Raw genomic sequence first — 20,399 nt, 5'->3', positions numbered from 1 at the left:
TGAGTTTCTGCTCTGAACAGAAACTGTTCAGGAGCTGGAGCAATGAGACAGGGGGAGCCCAGCTGGATTCCTAACCCTCAAGACATGCTCGGGGATTTCTGGATGTACCATGGGGAGTGGGTTGCAGCTTTCAAAAGGGAAAGATGGGTTTTGTTGCCCAGAGAGAGGTGATTAAAAGATGCTTAGCCAAGAGAAATATATTCATCCCTGTTGCTACAATAAGTAGATAACAATCTGTCAAAAGATGCCTGAACACCACAAGTAAATGAAAATAGTTCACCTAATACCTTTTTGGAATTTTTCCCCACATATGAAACCATGAGAAGTAAAGGAAAAGATGTATATTTTCTTATTTTTGAACTTTAAAAGTTCTTCTTCACTCTTTATAGTTTGGCCTCTGAATCAAAACAAAGAAAAAAATACGTTCATAAAAGCCATTTCCTTTTCTTCCCCCGCCCATGCTCCTTCATTATGTTCTCCCTGACTTAGGGCGTTACCAGGAGAATAAATAACACTGAGGTGGTCAAGAGGTTGGTGTTAGCAAATGTTGCTTCACAAAGAGAAATACTTCCCAGCAGGTCAGAGAGACGGTTGCTGGGCCTCTTGAGCTGATCTTTGAGAAGAAAGAAAAAGTTGTTGTTGGGTGGTGCTCTTCTAAAAGCTCACACAATTGTCACCAACTTCTTGTGGCTCTCCAGGCTTCCGACCGCAGCACTGAATTCCTGGAAGGATCTTTTCCCATCGCGATCCTTGCCCAGGACGATGATGGTTTTGTCCACGAGCTGCTGTAACTGCCAGTCTTCCAGGTTGTCCCCCACCGTCATCGTCAGCACCTGGAAGAGCTCCCCGTTGGAAATGTAGCCGTCTTCTCCATGTCGTAGATGCTGAAAGCAAACCTCAGCTTCTGCACCTTGTCTCCCTTGCCACTGAACTGGGAGGTCCCCAGGATGAATTCCCCGAAGTCCACCTCTCTATTGCCGTCTGTGTCGAAGACGTCTGTCACTCGCTGCACCAATGGGTTCTCCTGTAGCTCCGGCAGGGACATGAACTCCTCCACGCTCAGAGCGCCCGAACTGTGCGAGTCCAGCTTCTTAAACCGCTTGCCGAGCCGTTTAATTTCGTCTTGGTCAAAGTGGGAGCACATTTCTACCGGGTAACTGGACTCATTTCCCATTGTGGAGCCAGTCTGCTCATAGGGTCGGGGGAGGGAGCAGGGGCGGTGGGCGCACGCAGGGCTGGAGAAGGACTGTTACACCGCCACGTGGGGTGGGGGGGGGGGCTGGGGGGGGCTGGGGGGGCGGGCTCGTGGGACCTCTCCCCCCGCACCGTCTCCTCTCACCCCTCCCTACCCGTTCGCACGACCAGGCAAGAAAATGGGCAGCTCTGGGAGCCAGGCGGGGGAGTGGGTGAGCAGGGGGAGAAGAGGGGGTGGGAGGGGGGTGTTTGCAGGGGGTAAGATAGGAAGATAAGTAGGAGAGGGGAGCTAGGGGGAATGCCCGGGACAGGCTAAGAGCAGGGATACCCGCTTTCTTCCTTCTCTCGGTACCTTAACCCTTATCTCTTGCTATTTTTAAAAACCTTCTCGTGTCACTTTTCCTTCTTCCCTTGGAAATTAAACTCCAAGGGGGCGGGGCCGCAGCTGTATTAATCACCGCGGTATCCCCAGCATAGTGTGAAATGCAGTATGTGCTTAATATATGTTGAATGACTGTGTAAACTGCAAGCAGGGGCTCTTGATGCTTATTTGCAGGCCTAGTGTAAGGACTAGATAATACATCAAAGCGTGATGTCATGTATACATCAATAGTTGACCCTTGAACAACACGGGTTTCAACTGTGTGGGTCCACTTATATGCAGATACTTTTCAATAGTAAACACTACAGTACTACAAGGTCAGCAGATGGTTGAATCCTCTGAGACAGAACCGGGGATACTGAGAAAGGATACCCAGGGCTGACTATAAATTATACAAGGATTTTCCACTGAGCAGAGGGTTGGCATCCCTAACACCCTGGCATTGTTCAAGGGTCAACTGTTTTTCCTAAATTCTCTGGGAGGGAAAGCCAGGATTGACATCCTTCTGGTACAGTGGCCAATGACCTTTTTCAGAACGTGGGGTTCAGGGTCTTTGTAAGAGACCACCCAGATATTACACAAAATTTCTCACATGGATCATCTACAGGCAGTAACATATTCTTGAGGAATATACACAATGCTGAATTCAGGGCCCTTTTCAAGAAGACACAGGTCCCAAGACCATAGCCTCTGTCACCCTGTTACAATACGTCAAATCCATCCTCTCATACCCAGTCCTTATCTTTGTTGGGCTAGTGCCTGGCGGCCGTCCTGCAGACCACTTTGGGGAAAGGCTGTAATGTGTCCTGAGAAGCCTCTGCCATGTTTTGAGAGTAAAAGTGGCCCCTAGGCTGTCTCACTCTTTCCCTCGTTGCTTCAAGTGGATTTGTCCTTTTTTGTTGAAGATGAATCTCACCCCTGCCTCCCATATTCCTTCCTCCTTTAGGAAGGCCTCAGTTACTCCAAATGCATACGAAGTACATTTGGTTCAAGAACAATGCAGCTCTAAGGGACATGGGGGACTCCCAGGACACTAAATCAAACTGAAGGGGCCAAACCCGCTCTCATTTAAAAAAAGGCTGCCACCTTTTCTGTGCTTTAGTTCAGCCAAAATATCAGCCTATAGGTAACCATGCTGAAACCGGCACAACAAAGCCGTGGAATACCTTACCATTAGATCTACACAGTTTAAAAGAAAAGGAAAGGTTTAGAGACTAAAATATTTGATGACTGAATTATTATCCTGACTGAATTAACTAGATCTTAAAGAAGCACGGTAGGGTGGAAAGAATTTAGAATAGTATAATAGGGGCGGGGCGGCGGCTGTTAGCGCGAGACCGAGATGGTTAACGCGAGACCTTTAGCTCCAGACTTCGAGACCTCGAGACCTCGAGACCTCGAGACCGTTAGTTTTCGGCGTTTAGAGGTCTCACTCGGCCGACAGTCAGCCGGGCAGTGGTCCTCACGGCAGAGAGTGCGGTGAGAAGCGGATCGCGGTCTTTTGTCAGGGGCCCTCCCTTCCAGGCCCTCTGGCCTCGGGCTGGTGGGTGAGCCGGGGGGCCCGCGGACAGGCTGAGGGCTGTGTCCTGCAGAGCTCCAGAGCCCTCGCCATGGCCCCCTACTGGCCGGGCCCAGGCCTTGAGGCAGCAGCGAACCTCTGCCCCATCCCCACCTCTGCCACCTAGTGGCGGCGGCAGTCACCGTGGGTCACAGTCCGTGGGACCGGGCCCTCGTCTGGGGGGTCTGAGGAGCCTGAGGGCCGGCTGGGTCCTGGGCGCCTGGCTCCCTCAGTGATGACGGCTGCGCAGGATCTGGGGGCCTGGCCCTGAGGGTGCTGCCAGCTGAGCTCTGCCTCTTCAGTCGGGCTGGGCACTGGCGGGAGGACCCAGACTGAGTGCTGGACTAACGCTCCCGGGCAGGGTAACCGGCCCCTGCAGGGACCCCTTCCTCTTAGCCAGGGCCTGGGCCTCAGAGGGCGAAAGTCGAGCCTTGGGACCTTGAACAAGTAAAATGAGGGGTAATGATGTCGCTTTGCTTACAGAATTTGTTAAGTGTTAAAAGCCGCAAGGAGGCATGGAGACAGAACTAAATGCCTCCCCTTCCCTTTCTTGTCAGAACAGAGAATAACATTTGTTTTGGTAAGGTTTACAGGAACGTCATGACCTCAAGAACAGAGGATCTGACACCAAGAAGTCTGCATCAACTAACCACGCCCCTCCCTCACCTTTCCTATAAAAGGCCTTTGCTGAAAGCTTTCTGGGAGTTCGGCGTTTTCAAGGTATGAGCCACCCGTCTCCTTGCATGGCCCTGTAATCAACCTTTCTCTGCTCCAAACTCCGACGTTTTGGGATTGTTTGGCCTCACTGCACATGGGGCACACGGACTTGCATTCTGTAACAATAGGTCAATCCAATCTTAACTGTCCACTTAGTAGCAGTAAGCAACTTGGAGAAGTTGCTTAATGTCAGTTTTCCCCATCTGTAAAATGGGGCTAATAATATATTTTACACAGTTGTATGAGGATTAAAGCTGTTACTAGCCACTATGATAAATCATTATTATTGTTGTTATTATTACTAATTTTATTACTATTTACCCTGCTGGTGGAGATGAAGGCTTAACGAAAGAATACTTGGCAGCCTGGGCACTTAAGTGTATGTGCATTCATTTAATGCACACTCCTTGTGTACCGTGTACAATATGCCAATCGCTGCTCTAAGCCCTTTGCCAGCATTAACTTCAGCTCCTCCAGGGCACTGTTCTTTGGGGGCTGATGGCAGATTTTCCATTGCAGGCTTGAGGAATACAGTGACGGACCTCACTCGTACTCTTATGGAGTCCTCATGATTTTCTCCTGAGTAATGCCTTGATGGTTGTCCTTTAGGAAGGAGTCATCAGTGTGGAAACTCTTAAGTAAGTGTCTTCCTCTATGCGGTGTGTTATTAGGAGGTAGCGAGGGGCAGTGGTGAGAGCATAGGAATTAAATAGACCAGGTTCCAGTCCCTGCTCTGCCCCATGAGCTGTGAGCTCTTAGAGGAGCTGTTACTGTCCCAGCCTCAGTGTCCTCATCTGTAAAGTGGTGATAATAATCACCTGCTTTATATATTCTAAGAGTGAGATGAGGGATTGCATATAGAAATATTATGTAGAAGGAGAAATATCGTCCCAAGAGTTAACTAATTTAATGGTCAAACAGACATTACCAGGAAGATGGTACCACTTCTTTGAAATAAAACGGTGCACAATCAGAATTGCTTTACTCCTGCCTTGTAGAGGAGGTAATGTGATGCTGGATCTGAAATTTTAGTCAGTGTGAAGTCGAGTTCCCCATTGTTCCACATTTTATAAACTTTGTAGTTCAGCATTATTATGGGACTCAATGCCATTGTTTCAGTTTTCTCCAGCCATTATTCTTAGTCATTTCCATGGAAAACACTATTTGTCACTCTTTCCATTTATCACTGTGGGGGGATTTGGATTGCTGGACGTTCACTGCAGGAAGCACATTAAAAGGACTGGCTGATTGTTTTGGAAGAAATCAGGATTCTGACACCACTTCCATTTCAGTAAGCCATTTTTTTTTTCCTCACGAGTTTTCAGGAAAAGGACTATGAGGGGTTACATGCAAATACAACTGACACTGGAAAATAAAGTAGAAACAGAAGTAATGAGAATTGAGGCTCATATAAAGCTTCATCTTCCAAGTTATTAAGCAGAACAAGTTTCTGAGTAATTCACACAGTCACTCTGGGAGCTTTACAGGTGGAAGCCCTCACCTTTCTGTGGTTTTGCTGGGCACCATCTTTAACATCTATTTGTATTGAGGTAGCCACTGTGTAGACTGTGGAACCACATCGCCGTGAGTTTAAAAGCATTCATGAGCATCAGAGTTCTCACCTGCAACTCAGAAATACTATAATGGTGTCATATAATGTTATTATAGGTTTAAGTGGGATAACATCTAAAAATTAAAAACAAAACAAAACACAACACAACTAAAAGAGCACACCAGCGCACATTAGGGGCTCAAGAAATTTTATACCTTGTCTCCTTACTTTTCCCTTTCCTACTCCTTTATTTGCTTTCTCCAAAGCAGAAATTTGACTCTGGCTCTATGTGTTTTATCTTCCTTGGATGTGACAAACCTTGTTTGAAGTTTAAATCCATTTAACAAATATTTCAACAACATGGATGGACCTAGAGGGTATTATGCTAAGCGAAATAAGTCAGCGAGAAAGACAAATACAGTTTTCACTTATATGTGGAATCTAAAAAATAAAATGAATGAATATTATAATACAGAAACTGACTCACAGATACAGAGAACAAACTAGTTGGCTGCCATTGAGGAGAGGGGTGGGGGGAGGGTCAAGGGAAGATACGGGGATTTAGAGGTACTACTAGGTATAAAATGAGTAAGATTTAAGGATGTAATGTACAGCACAGGGAAAATATGAGCAATATTTTATAATATCTTTATACAGAGTATGATCTATAAAAATAGTGAATCCCTATATTGTACACCTGAAACTAATATTGTAAGTCAACTCTACTTCAATAATAAAACAATCCATTTAACACATTATATATTGAGCACCTACTATGTGCCAGGCCCTGTGCCAGGTAATGGAATTTTCTGTGGTGAACAAGACACAGTCCCTTGAGAAATCTACAGTTTAGTAAGTGGTATGGCTTTAAGGATGTATCACTATTTGCTCAGTCTTTTATGTTTATCATGTATATTCAAAAGGATCAAGAGTAATATGCTTGATTTTCTTTTGTAATTCTGGGATGGTGTTTAATATGAGCTTTGGAATATATGGTTTTTCAATCATAGTTTTGCGATTTAACAACTCTGTGATCTTGGGTAGAGTTACTTATCTGAGCCACTGTTTGCTCATGTGTAAAACAAGGATACAATTGCTAACTTATAGCATCATTTTCAGAATTAAATGAGATAAAATGCATAAAGTATTATTAGACTCAGTGCCTAGCACATAGTAGGTACAAATATTGTAGATATTACAATTATTGCCTACTGGAGACTTGTCTAGAAAATTCTAATTCTAGTAGATTGTTTGTATATATACACATGCAAATATACTCAAGTACTCATTTGTTTTCTACACAGATATCTCTTGAGCATCTGCAATATGAGAGGCATATGGTAGTGACCTAAGGCAGATACTTTCTCAGCTGTCTCTGTCCTCATGGAGCTTACCGTTTGTAGGGAAGATACACATGAACCAAATTATCATGCCTATAAATGTACAGGGGCACCTGTGGTGAGTGTCACAGATGAGAAGTAACACAATAGGAATTTAATCTAGTCAGAAAGATTAACAGAACTTTAATTGGGGAAGTGATGATTGAGCTGAAATCTCAGGGAGAAGTTAACTGGATGTTTAGGCAGGGATGCGTGTTCCAGGAAGAAGGACTTCCATGTGCAGAGGCACTGGGGCAGGAAGAGCATATCAAGTAGGACAAACTTAAAGGCCAGTGTGGCCAGAACAGGGAGGACAAGGGAGAGCATGGTATTAGATGAAGTGAAGAGATGATCTGACCATGCCTTAGACACTGAAGAAAGGGCAACATTTATTCAATCATTCCTTTACAGGGCATCATTTATCCAATTATGTTTTGACATATAAAGCATTGAGGGCATTCAGAGATGGTCCCTACTCAGAAAGCTTACCTACTGCTGAGTGAACTGAGGCATTAGAGATTGTGATTAATTATAGCACAAGATGGAAAAAGAAAGATGTCATCAGAGAGGTAAGGGCAAAGAGCTATAAGAATTCAGAGAACTGAGAAGTTGTTGAGAACTTCCTAGAATTCTTGCTGGGGACAAATGGAGGAAGATTTTTTTCCCCAAGAAGTATTGTTTGATCCTGATGAAGACAAGGGTGACAAATACCATAATCATAGAAGTAGGAAAGGGAGTAGGCATAGATATACCAGCAACTAGTTTAATGCGGCTGAAATACTTGAGCAAAATATGAGAGGGTTAGCTGGAAGGAAACAGATCAAGGGGAGTTTTGAATGTTTGGCTGAAGACACTTGGTTTCCATATGACAGGGAAAGCACAGATGAGTGACCAAATCAGAATTTTGTTCTAAAAAGATCAATCTGGCATTGTTAAGGGTGAGCTGAACAGGGGGAGAGCCTGGCAGTTGGGAGAGTGGCCAGCAAACAATGACAACTATGCATGTTTGTCTGGAATATGAGAGCCTGAGCTAGGATGAAAGAGGCACTAGAGGTGAAAGGTGAGGTGTATTCATTTGCTAGGGCTGCCATGACAAGTACCAGAAACTGGATGGTGCTTTCAACAGAAATTTATTGTATCCCAGTTCTGGAAACTAGAAATTTGAAATAAGGATGTTGGCAGGGCCATGTTCCCTCTGAAACCTGTAGAGGAATCCTTCCTTGCTTATTCCTAGTTTCTGATAGTTTGCCAGCAATCTTTGGTGTTCCTTGGCCTGAAGCTGCATAAATCCACCCTCTGCCTTCGTGGTCACATGGTGTTCTCCCTGTGTGTCTGTCTTTGCATGCTAGTTGTCTTCCTATAGGGACACCAGTCATGTTGGATTAGGGACTCTCTCTACTACAGTGTGACTGTTTAATCTCATCTTTGATGACCCTATTTTCAAACCAGGCCCTATTCTGAGTACCAAGGGGTTAGCTCCTTAGGACTTAAACCTATCTTTTTGGGGGTACAATTAGACCCATAATACTAGGCCCGGTGTCTTACTGGACAGAAGGACAGAGGGAGGAAGCAAAGGTGAGACTCCAAATGTGACTGCACTGGCTTCCCTGGCTAACCAGCCCTGTGCTTGGATGTTGCAGGAAGCCACCTTTACTGTGTGATGAAGGACTCACACGGTGTGTGTAAGGGCTCCAGGGCTCCCCGCCCTGCACCCCCTGACGATACTGGCTTCTCATCCAACTCCCACAGCCACATGGGAGGAAGTGTCTTCAGAGGAAATGTCGGGGCAATTTCTCACATTCTTAGACTTGGTTAATACCATCTGTGAGATATAAAAAAGATGGTTTTCTGATATTTTGTGACACTTCACATTATAGCCACTAGGTGATGATCTTCACACATTTCCTTCCTTTTTTTTTTTCAAGCTGGAATCTTCAGAGCCTGGAGAGTTAACTGTTTAGCACTGGGAATAATTAGGGAGGAGTCCCGTTTCATGTGATTCACCCACAGATTTCAGTGTATGGAAATCTAAAAAAGTGGAAGGAAGACTGTCTCTCACAATAGTCCTAATCAGTCTGAGCACGAGTTCATTGAATTCAACCAGGGGAAAAACAAGGACTGTTAACAGTATGCGATCTTGGGTATAACGGATGCTCAAGCATCTCTGGTATATAAAAGAGGAGACCCTTATTCCATGTTATCTGTTTCATTGCTCATTAGCATGGGTAAAGCGGGACACTTGCTGGAATTAGTTTTCACTCTATCAGAATTAAAACTTCTGTCATTTATAGTAACCAGAGAGCAACAGAGAAGCAGCCCTAGCTTTGTGATGATATGGGGTGAGGAGAAAACAAGACTAGAGAATTGTAGGTCTCCAGCTTGTGCACCCAGCAACCGGACTTTGACATACCATTGACCACATTTAAAGAAAGTAGTTACTGTTGTTTCTTTAAAGATCTGTTTTAAGTTCAGGCTAATGGTTTGTATAAGCCACCTTCCTGTTTTCCCACTCAACCTAGAAGCTGAGTTGGACAAAAGGAATAACATGATACTGTAAATGCTGGTTAATCCAGCACATTGCAAAACAGAAAATTCCAGAATCATGTATTTCACAAGTCCTCCCTCCAAAAGTCTTCAGTTGGAATTATAAGGTGCTTCTGCTTTTTTGGAGATGGGTCCAGGAGTAATTTTTTGCATGTGTTTATTATTTATCAAATATTTTTTCTTCTATGTGCATAGCTCTATACTCAGGGAAGGAGGGGGGAACATTTGCTAAGCTAGGTGTTCTCCATAAACTATCTCATTAAATACATTTTATTACTTACAAGCAGACTCTATTATCATCCCCAGTTTTGGGGTGAGGATGTGAAGTTTTAGAAGTTTCACGGCTTGCACAGACACGGTGATGGAGGCAGGAGTCAAATCCTAGGATGTCCACTTCCAGAACTGAAATTCTTTCCATTATTCCAGACTGCCTTCCATACTAGAAAGGATGTCCCTGCCCTCGTGGAGATAATGGTGGGCTCCAAGGCAGAACACAGGAAAAGTCAAAGACCTATAATTTATTCCTGGGTCTAGCTGTGGCTGCATAACAAGTGGGCCAGGGAAGGTGGCCACCTGTAATTTTAGAATCCCTGAGGAGGGCACCACTAAAAGCATGTGGAGTCCTGTACATCCAGCGTGGTTTGGTGCGGTGTCTCTGGAGGGTGGGGCCAAATTGCATTGCTTTTAATTTCGTGCCTTGGTGTCTTGCTCACGCTCTGACCAGAGGGCTCTTCACTCTACAGGGGCTTCCCTCCTCCAGAAAGCCTTCTCTGATTCCTTCTTGCTCTTCTGTGAGTGAACCATGGGCTTGCCTGTGTCACTGTTCCACCTTGCATCTTCTTCTACTGCTGCCCCTGTGGGGTGTGGTCTAGGGCAGGGGTCCCCAACCCCCAGGGAACCGGGTTGCACAGCAAGTGGTGAGCGGCAGGTGAGCCAGCAAAGCGTCATCTGCCGCTCCCCATCGCTCCCCATTGCTCACATTATCGCCAGAACCATCCCCCTCCCCCCCAGTCCGTGGAAAAACTGTCTTCCACGAAACCGGTCCCTGGTGGCAAAAAGGTTGGGGACCGCTGGTCCAGGGGGTTTCTTCACAAGTCTGTCTCTACCTGCCTGTGAGCTCTGTATTCATCTCTGCATCAGCTGCACCTGGCGTGGAGCTGGCACACAGGGATTCAAGACATGTTTGCTGACAGATGAATGAATGAATGAATGAATGAGTGAATTTGTTCTGGTAGCAGAGTAAGAGAAGATGAGGCCTTTCTGAGACTGGGCTCCCTTTCTTCATGCACAATTCCACTCCACATCATAAAAGGACATAGATACAGCTTTGTGTTTCTTCAGGTTTCCAGAAAGCGCTACCTGGATAGGTTCCATCTGACCTTATGCTTGGCTTAAATACTAAACTTAATTACTTAGGCTAGTCCAAGGGAAGCACTCAGCTGTCAAGGTGGTTCTTGACTTACACAGGTTTTCAATTTAAAGCAATCTGCAGTCATTAACTCTCCCTGCCTTGCCGTAACTTTCATCAGGTTGAAGAGCAGACACTGACATTTTAAATTGAAAAAGGAAGGAGTAGGGATGAGAGAGGTGCAGGAGGCTGTTGAGATGTGACGTAGTTGTCAAGAGCAAAAAAGGACTGCATTAAGACTCCCCCCTCCCCCACTCCCATACCATTCCGTTTGGGTCTTTAAAAATAAACTGCAAAGAAAATTGACAGGCATTGAAGCTTCTTGATGGGACTGTGTGATCTTTTCAGATTTCAGTGTATAGTTGACTAACGCATTACTCCTCCCCACAAAAAATTAGCAGAGGGAAGAATGGGCCTGCTGTGAGAAAGCTCCATTTTCTCAGTGAACAGATATTAATAGGTTTCACACTAGGTGCACGTTTTGGTGGTCTGGGGCAGTGGTCAGGGATGGAGAGCCCACACTGGAGGCCAGTCAGTTCATTGTCCTCCTCTGTGTCCCAGGATCCAGATCTTCAGCTAGTTAGGTTGGGATCCCTCTAAACGCACCTGCTTGAGAACCACAGCATTCTCTTAAGCTGGACATGCTGCTTGGCTCAATCTTAAGGGCAGGAAACAGGCTTCAGAGAACTTAAGTGATTTGCTGAAGGTCACTCAGTTGGTTCATGGCAGAGTCAGGACAAATATGGTAACTACCACTCATTCAGCAGCTACCACATGTCAGACACTTTTATGTACATTATCTCTGTTCCTTACACCAAGCCGAATCATCAAATATTCTTCTCTCCATTTTGCATAGGAGGAAACTCAGAGAGGTTAAGTAATTTGTGTTCATGATGTTTTGATGTACCTTTTACATGTGGATATTTTGACACCGTGGTTGTTTTTGCATTTGCACCTCTACCGTGGTCCTAAAGACAGACCATTTACACTTCAGCTTAAAAAAATTACCTAATAATGAGCTTCACAAACATCTTCACTCCACCCCTGTTCCATGGCCTCATCCCTTACTGGATGAAGTTCAGGAATGGGGGATGCCAAGGATGGGTAAGATTAAGAATGAATTAAAGGTCAGGTTGGGGTTGGGTGCCAGGAATGGGGTGAGGTCAAGGACTGAGTAAGTTCAGGGATGGGGTGAGGGTCAAGTTGAAGGTGAGGTCATGGGTGGAATGGGGCAACGTTTCTTAATGTGCACTTTCCTTAATAATAAAAAAACACTGAAAAGATTAGTGATTTAATTTTAGACTATTTCAACATTTCCTTTTCCTTTTCCCTACCCGATGTAATCGAGGTCTCTGGATTCCTGAAATAGAGCTCTCTCCAGTGCAGTGTTCCACTTCTTGCTTAGTACGTATTTGTTTCCCTGAATACTCAGTGACAACACAAGGAGACCCATGGATTCAGAAGCAGAAAACCTTGTAAAAACCCAGGAAGATATGGATTCAACTGAGGCTCACAGAGATTCAGTAACTTTCCCGAGGACATAAAACTGCCTCCTCACAGTAATGATGGAGCAAGGGTGACTCCCAAGACCAAGGTCATTCCAGTGGTCTGGTTGTCCTTCTCCCTTCTTCCTGATCAGTGCAAGGCATGATCTCCCTCCCTGCAGGTTGGACCTCTGCAGTTGCAGAAGCCGCACATTCATAGATGGTCAGGCTGCCAGCGCTTTCCTTCAGCTGGCCCCATCCCCACCTTCATCTGCCATGAGGGGCTGTTCTGGACATTCTTTTGCCCTTCCAGATCCACTTTCCACCTCTTCCCATCCTTCTTTGTGCCCTGGGGAGGTCCTATATGGACCACATTGACAGGCTTCCTTGGCTTAAGGCAGTGGTGGAAGATTGGAGGGCCAGAGGAGACTAAGGTCAGGTATTTACTTCCTGGCTCTCTCTCAGCCAGGTCACTGTGGCATGGCTATGTCCCTAACCAAAGGCTGCAGCTCCTATTAGAATGCCCTCTCTTGTGCCTCCCTGGGTTCTAGGAGTGGCTCTCTCCATTTTCCCCTTTGAGCTAAGGTGTGGTAATGGCTCCTTCACTTTACCTGCCCTGAGAGATTGCACTATTTCTGTTGGTTTCCTTAAACCATACCTCTGCCAAGAGTTTCTTGAAAACTCTCCTTAGACTGTTTGAGTATGCTACCCATTCCCTGCCCAAACTGTTTCCTCTTCCTTCTTGACTATTCCCAGTTGGTTAAAAGGCACATTATTCAACCCAATATTTAAAGGAGACTTTCAAAAAGAGGTATCATCATATATCTTAATAATTCCTTGAAGAATTTTGGGAGTTTCCTAAGCTGTGATCTGCTGCCTTCCTTTTCCTGGTTTGTAAATAACAGATTTCACAAAACTGTTGCCCTGGAACTCTTAAATTCAGTCAGTGACTCAAAAAAAAAAAAAAAAATTACATTATTTTGCTGAGTCAGAGGGAAATGAAGGCAATTTAAAGCCTGCCATACGTGTTCCCCCGTGGAATCAATCCACGAGTCCACTGTGGGCAGAGGCACAGCTATGCTAGGAGGATCGTGAAGAAACATCTGAGGTCAGTTTAAAATTCCTCTCTGAAAATTGCTGGAGTCTGACCTGCAGAATTGGACCTGCAATTTCCTAGGTGACTCTGGGAGCAGATAAAGCCCTAAAATTAAAAAAAATGAGTTTATCCTCCAGAGAGATTGCAGCTAGACAGCTCTGGTGTTGCGAAGAGATGGGAGGTGAATAGATCAAGGTTCTGACAGGGGACCAAGTATTAATGTCCAACTGTGAGAAACAGGTGGAAAAAAGCATCTTTCATGTCATGTTACTAGGTGACCATATATCATTCATTAGGCAAATGAGGATATTTTTTTCAGAGTGAAATTGTTTAATTACTTTGTGACAGCATACATGGACTAGGACTGTACCTGGAAAATGGGAGGTCAGAGGAGTGTCTTTCTCAGGAGCACCTGTTGGGAGAGGTACCCTCCAGAACATACCTGCTTCTGCTGTGCTGTGCTCTGCACCCCTCCCCCTGGGGAGGACGAAGGAGGAGGGATGTGGTCATTAAACTACCATTTTATTAACTCTTCACAAGAAGTTACTGAAGAGATGAAGAAGCTGAGACTGAGGTGGGTTAGTGATTTTTCCCAAGTCAAGTGGATGGTAGAGGCAGGCTTCAAATATGGCTTCTCTGAATTCAAATCCAGTCCTACTTTCTTCACACTAATAGCCCAGCAATGTATGACATTTGAGGCAAAAGGGATGGCAAGCAAAGTACTGACAAGCATGCTTCCTTCTTCTGACCTTTTCTGGGAGAAAGCTAAATCCCCCACCCAAACAGCAGGTAGAAACTCATGGATTGAGTGATAGAAAATCCAGCAGGCACAGGGCCTTCACAGAGGAGACTAAGCTCAGCCAATGAGCTGAAGATGGGTTTCATTTAATTACATTGTACCTTTAGGTTCTGTGAGGATGACATCCTGAAATTCTGTCTTAGGTTGTTCAAGACAAACATGCCAGTCAGTGCACAAGGATATGCACTCCGTTTAAATGCACACAGGTGAGCAACATTGCAAAGCAGATTGTTACTGCACAGACCAGAATATGCAGTAGTGCAGGCCATCATCACTGAGAAGTGCTCCATACATGTTCTTAACATTCCCTGAAGCTGGGGGTGGCACCCCCATCTCTACACACACATGGATGTTATTATAATCTTTATTTCTGTCTCTGAAGTTCCAATGAAGGGTACACCTCTCTTCCATTCTCCTCATTCCTACCTCTCGCCCCGTTCCAAATTCAGCTGACCTGGAAAATGGGCCCAGGGTCGTGTTAACAACCATAACTTGATCCTGATATCAGCCTCTTATCCAGTTGCTTCCATCTCACTACATCCAGAATTTCCCAAATGCCTCTCCCCTGAATTTGTCCCATTAAAAACCATGGTTGAAAAAAGATGTGGTGTGTTTTGCACATATCATCTGAACAGTTTATGGCTTTTGCCGATTATTTGTTTGTTTTTCAAAATCTGCCTTCTTTTTTGTCCACACTTAATTTGGTTTTGTTTGAAATTACTGATAAATCTGTACAGCCCTGGAACAGTTGAAACCTCATCATCCTTAAGGATATAAGTTACTTTGTGGTTATCATACTTGGGTATAGGCTCAGTATTTTATAAGCATTAATTATCTGCCTTAATTTTCACCACAATCCTATAAAGTAGACATTATCACCCCAATTTGCAGAAGCTGAGGCTCAGAATGGACAAGTAACATGTCTTGTATCACACAGGTGGTGGCGTTCAAACCTAGAACTGTTTCCAAAGCCCATGCTTTCAACCATTATGCTATACTGTAAATATATTAAATATTCTCATCTCAGGATGATGTAAAGGAAAGACCGTAATCACTGTATCAAAGGTGGAGGGCTCTTGAATATGATTAAATCCAAATACCTCATTGTAATGATGACTAGAAGTGGGTAGGATGGGAGAGAGTGTAGAAGAGGTGGTTGGTTGCCTATTTAGCATTCGTTCTCCTGTCTCCTCCTTCCTAAGGGAACCCTGCTTTCGTTTCATTTCATTTAGAGAACCCCATTCTCTACGGGGCCATGTATTTCAAGGGAAGCTGCCCCTGGAGCAGCTAATAAGTCCTGGAGGATGAGTCATGACTGGCTAACCTATCATGGTGATCTCATTCCCCTCACCACTGATTGGCTTTAGACATGGACAGATGATGTAATTTTGGCCAATGAATATGAGGAAATCTACTGGAGAATTTCTGGGAAGGTTTCCTTCTAAATAAAGCTGCAGAAAGATACCTGAAGATATCTGTGAACCCCAGGAAGTTTTCCTGATGGAAGGAGAGGAAGTATTAATATTTCTATTATTTACTATGCCAGGTTTTTTACTCGGTCTCTCCATAAATGATCTCTTATTCTCAGAACAAAATGACAAGGCAGGTTTTATCATATCCATTCATGGATGAAGAAATTCAGACTTAAGAGCAGTTAAGTCACTCAGTTGTTAATTGGTAGAGCCAGGATGCAAGTCCAGAAATGTATGGCTTCAAATTTATCATGCTTTGTGTTAGATATTTTCACACTAGAATCAATAGATTTATGTTAGTGCTTGTTAGTCTCCAAAAGTATGTTCCCCTGTATGTGCCCAGGTGGAGTTAGGTTCTGAGCCTGAAGAGCCCTGTACCCTCAGAGGCTTGCCCTGGGAGTCAGTCCATCCAGCTGATGTCTTGGTCTGATGGTCCTCTGAAATGGCGCAGCCTAGAGGTATGCTTGTGATCAGGGAGGTGCCAGTCATTCTGTATTGCTGGCTTTGGGGGCATGACGGGGAGGCTCCCTTCGTCTTGTCTGATGTCTTGCTGTCAACTTTGAATCACTTGGAGATTTTGGCTTGAGTTAACCATGGTCACAACAAATGGTAGGAAACATGAAATGATTGTTGCTTTCTTTGCACAGTTTAAGCAATTGGTTTGTTTATTTTCTAGGCTGAATTAATTCAGCTGACCAGTGTAAGCCCAATTTTATTTCTTTTAGGAAAAGCCATGCAAATATCTCCAAAAAAATATAAAAATGCTTGCCTTACAGGGTTGTAGTGAGAACCAATGAGTTAATGTCCCTAACAGTTTTTGTCATGTGATAAGAAACAGAGCATGCTAGTTCTCTAATTCCTCATTTCCCTCTTTGCTTCCTTTAAATCTTTGCTCAATGACCATCTTCTAAATAAGATATAATATGAGATTATAAAGGGAGATATGATTCAGATTGCATCAGGGACTATGGGCAGGCTGTGAAGAAGGGAGATTTCAGCTGGGAGTTTATAATGAGAAGGCATTAGCTAGGTAAATGTCGGGGGGTGGGGAGAGGAAGGGTATCTGGGAAGGAGGATGCAACAGCATGTGCCAAGACCTCAGGGCAGGAAAGCCACTGGTGTATCTCCATCTGGAATGACCATTTTGGTGGGGTGTAATGAGCCACGAAGAAAGTTGCATGAGATGAGGCTGAAGAAGTAGGCAGGGTCAAGTCCTGCAGGGCATTGCAGGCCATATTCAGCATTTCAGATTGTTCCCTAATTAACATGGGAAGCCATCGCAGGCTTCTAAGTAGGAGAGTGATCTGCCATGTGGAAAACAAATTGGAGAACGGCAGGCATGAAAACAGAGAGACCAGTTAGGAGACTTTTGCAGTGGTCCAGGTGAGGGATGATGGCTTGGACTAGAGTGATGACAGTGGAGATGACAATAAATGGGCATATTTGAGACATATTTTATAGAGGAAAAGATATGGCTTGTTGATGGATGCAGAAGGTGAGATGTGGGAGGCATTAAGGATCCCTGCCAGTTTCTGGAATGAGATACTCGATGGACAGAGGTGCCATTATCCAAGATGTGACGCACAGGGAGAAAAGCAGATTTAGGAGAGAAGAGCAGGGTTCAGTTCTGACAAGTTAAATGTCAGATGCCTGTAAGATATTCAAGTGGAAATGTCAAATAGGAAGGTAGATATATGGTTCTGGAGCCCAGAAGAAGAGTTGGTGTTGAAATACAAATGTGAAAGTTGTTGGCGAAGAGAGGCTATTTGGAGTCATTATTGTTGGCTTTAGATTTTTTTTTTTAAATGTCAGGCAGACCTCATACTGCTTTATTTGGCTTCTCTTTTAAATGCTGGAGCCTGTGGCTCTTGTTACACCTTTTAGTCTCCTATCTTAATCATCCAGTTTCTGGCTCACTTTGCAGGTTTCTTTCTAATTACATCGTAAAGGCAGAGCATTGCAATAAAAAGATGTAGATTCTGACTATTTGTGTGCCTTGGGCAAATCACTTAGGATCTCTGGATATTAGTTTTCCATCAGTAAAAGAAGGGAATTGGTTGTTTTCAGTTTAAAAAATCTAGGATTATCTAAGAATTAGCAGTTATAAGTTAATATCTATTTCTCTAAGCAGGATTCATCACTGGACCACTGGGAAGTTAGATCTTGAGAATATTTTGAAGTCCACATTGTGACCAGCAATTAACAGTTAAACCAAACACTGTTAATGTCAATCTCAGATACTATTGCTGTAATGCAGAACAGCATTTCTTCTGCACTTGTGGATATAACATATAGGCAAAAAATAGAAATTCAGACATTTACGCATCAAAATAGCATCACAGTTAAATCCAAGACAAACTTGTCTTACAGAAAATTCCTATTGAATAGGCATCCTTCAAGTGAAATTAGGAGTAATCTAAATACCATGGTGAGTCTTAGGAGATGTAATAGCCTGGATTATTGGCCACATATGACAGCATTTCCTCATATTTTTCAAGGTAAAGCTGTACAAAGCATCAACATTATCAGCAGTTTTTCCCTTACCTCAGTGACAGCGAAACTTCTCTTGCCACAGGGAACCACCTTGTACCACTTGTCATGTAACACATCCATAAACCCATGTGACTTGTATTGACTGATTAGCTCAGATATATTGGAGGTCAAAGGAGAGTTGGGAGGGAGACCAATGCCGTATCCTAGGAGAAAATATAATCTCAGATGAGTGTTTCACCTGAGAGGTTCCTGAGATGTTGCCACCATGCTTGCGTGATGTTGCTGTCAGGCCTGGTAACAAGGGCATAGTGAGCTTTCACCATCTTTCCTTCAAAGAACTCAAAAATGTCCAAGGTGTACGGGGAGGGGGAAGGGTAAGCTGGGACGAAGTGAGAGGGTGGCATAGACATATATACACTACCAAATGTAAAATAGATAGCTAGTGGGAAGCAGCCGCATAGCACAGGGAGATCAGCTTGGTGCTTTGTGTCCACCTAGAGGAGTGGGATAGGGAGGGTGGGAGGGAGACGCCAGAGGGAGGGGATATGGGGATATATGTATACGTATAGCTGATTCATTTTGTGATACAGCAGAAACTAATACACCATTGTAAAGCAATTATACTCCAATAAAGATGTTAAAAAAATGTCCAAGGTATGATTACCTTGGATCTGCTACCTCTCTGAGTAAAAGAGATGAGTCTGGAAAGGAGAGGAATGAGCTGTGTAGTGTGTACTGGGGCACATTGTATTCCAAGGCTTTCTGCCCTTCCCTTCAAGATATTCTTTAGAAGCCATCTTTGAGGTCTTTACCAGGGCTAGGATTCCCTGTCTACTCCCAGAACCCCTCCCCTGGACCTTAAATACACAAAATTAGATGAATTACAATCCCTGGTTTATGAAATACTCTTATCATTGGTCATGCATGACCCTCTTTTACTTTTATTTTATTTTTTAATTATAGAATGAGACCATGTGAATGTACAATATAGCATAAGTACTAAAACATCAGCAAAAACTTGTTGTCAAAAAAAAGGGAATCTGATAAAACCAAGTGTTGGTACAAATGTAGATCAATAAGATCACTTATTCGTTGCTTGTGGGAATGCAGATTGATGTACCCACTTTGGAAAACCGTTTGCTATTACTTTGTATAGTTGAAGATTTATAAGCTCTAAGACAAGCAACTTTAAGTACATTCCTAAAGAACTCCTCCATAACCACACCAGGAGATAAGTACAAGAATGTTCTTAGAGGCATTGTTCATAATAGCAAAAATTGGAAACAACCCAAATGTTGACAAGAGAATGGGTAAATAAATTGTGGAATGTTTACACAATGGAATATTGTATAGTGTGAAACATAATGAGCTAGAATGACATGGAATAATATGGATGACCCTTAGCAACACTGAATGAAAAAGGTCTATCCCAGAAGATTATAGCCTGAATCCATTGTGTAAATGTAAAAACATTCAGAACAAAACACTGTATTTTTAAGAATTCATATGTATGTGATAAAAGTATATTCAGAAAAAAGTCAAGGAATTGATAAACCAAATATCTGTGACAATGGTTATTCAAGGCAAGAGAGGAAGGGGAAAGGATGAAGGAGGAGCATAAAGAAGATGTAATTGTTGTCAGAGTTTTATTAATTAGCTTGGACTCTGTATCCTCACTTAGTATGGGGCTTTACTTGCTTTCCAAACTGTTACTTCACTGTTAATCTCTTTGAAGAGCCATGTGAAAGAGCTAATTACCTACATTTTGTCTGTAGCTATTGGATAGCATAGTCGAAAAAAGATGTATTGCCCTCAAGATGATTGAGGAAGACAAACTGAAACTATAGCTAGCTCCTTTTTTCGCATATAAAGACCAAAAGGCTGTCAAGAATCCAAAGATACTTCATGGAAACAAATACTTGCTATAATGATTCCATCTTTTTTTTTTTTTTAATTTATTTTTATTTATTTATTTTTGGCTGCATTGGGTCTTTTTCGCTGTGTGTGGGCTTTCTCTAGTTGCGGCAAGCAGGGGCTACTCTTCATTGTGGTGCTCTGGCTTCTCATTGCGGTGGCTTCTCTTGTTGCGGAGCTCAGGCTCTAGGCGTGTGGGCTTCAGTAGTTGTGGCACACGGGCTCAGTAGTTGTGGCTCACAGGCTCTAGAGCGCAGGCTCAGTAGCTGTGGCGCACGGGCTTAGTTGCTCCACAGCATGTGGGATCTTCCCGGACCAGGGCTTGAACCCGTGACCCCTGCATTGGCAGGCAGATTCTTAACCACTGCGCCACCAGGGAAGCCCAATGATTCCATCTTACAATTTAT

At 43.8% G+C, this 20,399-nt stretch overlaps 2 protein-coding genes across 2 annotated transcripts in view; both read right to left on the bottom strand.

Moving 5' to 3' along the window:
- The window catches only part of GRIN3A (glutamate ionotropic receptor NMDA type subunit 3A), a 165,086-nt gene that overhangs the window by 15,933 nt on the left and 128,754 nt on the right, over positions 1-20,399 (bottom strand). Inside the window, exon 6 of the mRNA XM_061201087.1 lies at positions 18,130-18,281. Within this exon, the coding sequence (XP_061057070.1) occupies positions 18,130-18,281 (152 nt within the window). The remainder of the gene's footprint in view (positions 1-18,129; positions 18,282-20,399) is intronic.
- PPP3R2 (protein phosphatase 3 regulatory subunit B, beta) lies at positions 663-1,174 on the bottom strand. The gene is given in 2 exon segments (XM_061201086.1): positions 663-868; positions 871-1,174. Coding segments are annotated over 2 exon segments (510 nt in total).

This window comes from Eubalaena glacialis, chromosome 9, assembly GCF_028564815.1.
Source record: "Eubalaena glacialis isolate mEubGla1 chromosome 9, mEubGla1.1.hap2.+ XY, whole genome shotgun sequence".
Classification (NCBI taxonomy): domain Eukaryota; kingdom Metazoa; phylum Chordata; class Mammalia; order Artiodactyla; family Balaenidae; genus Eubalaena; species Eubalaena glacialis.
Note: the sequence above shows the minus strand (reverse complement) of the source record. Positions and strands in the feature narration are given on the sequence as shown.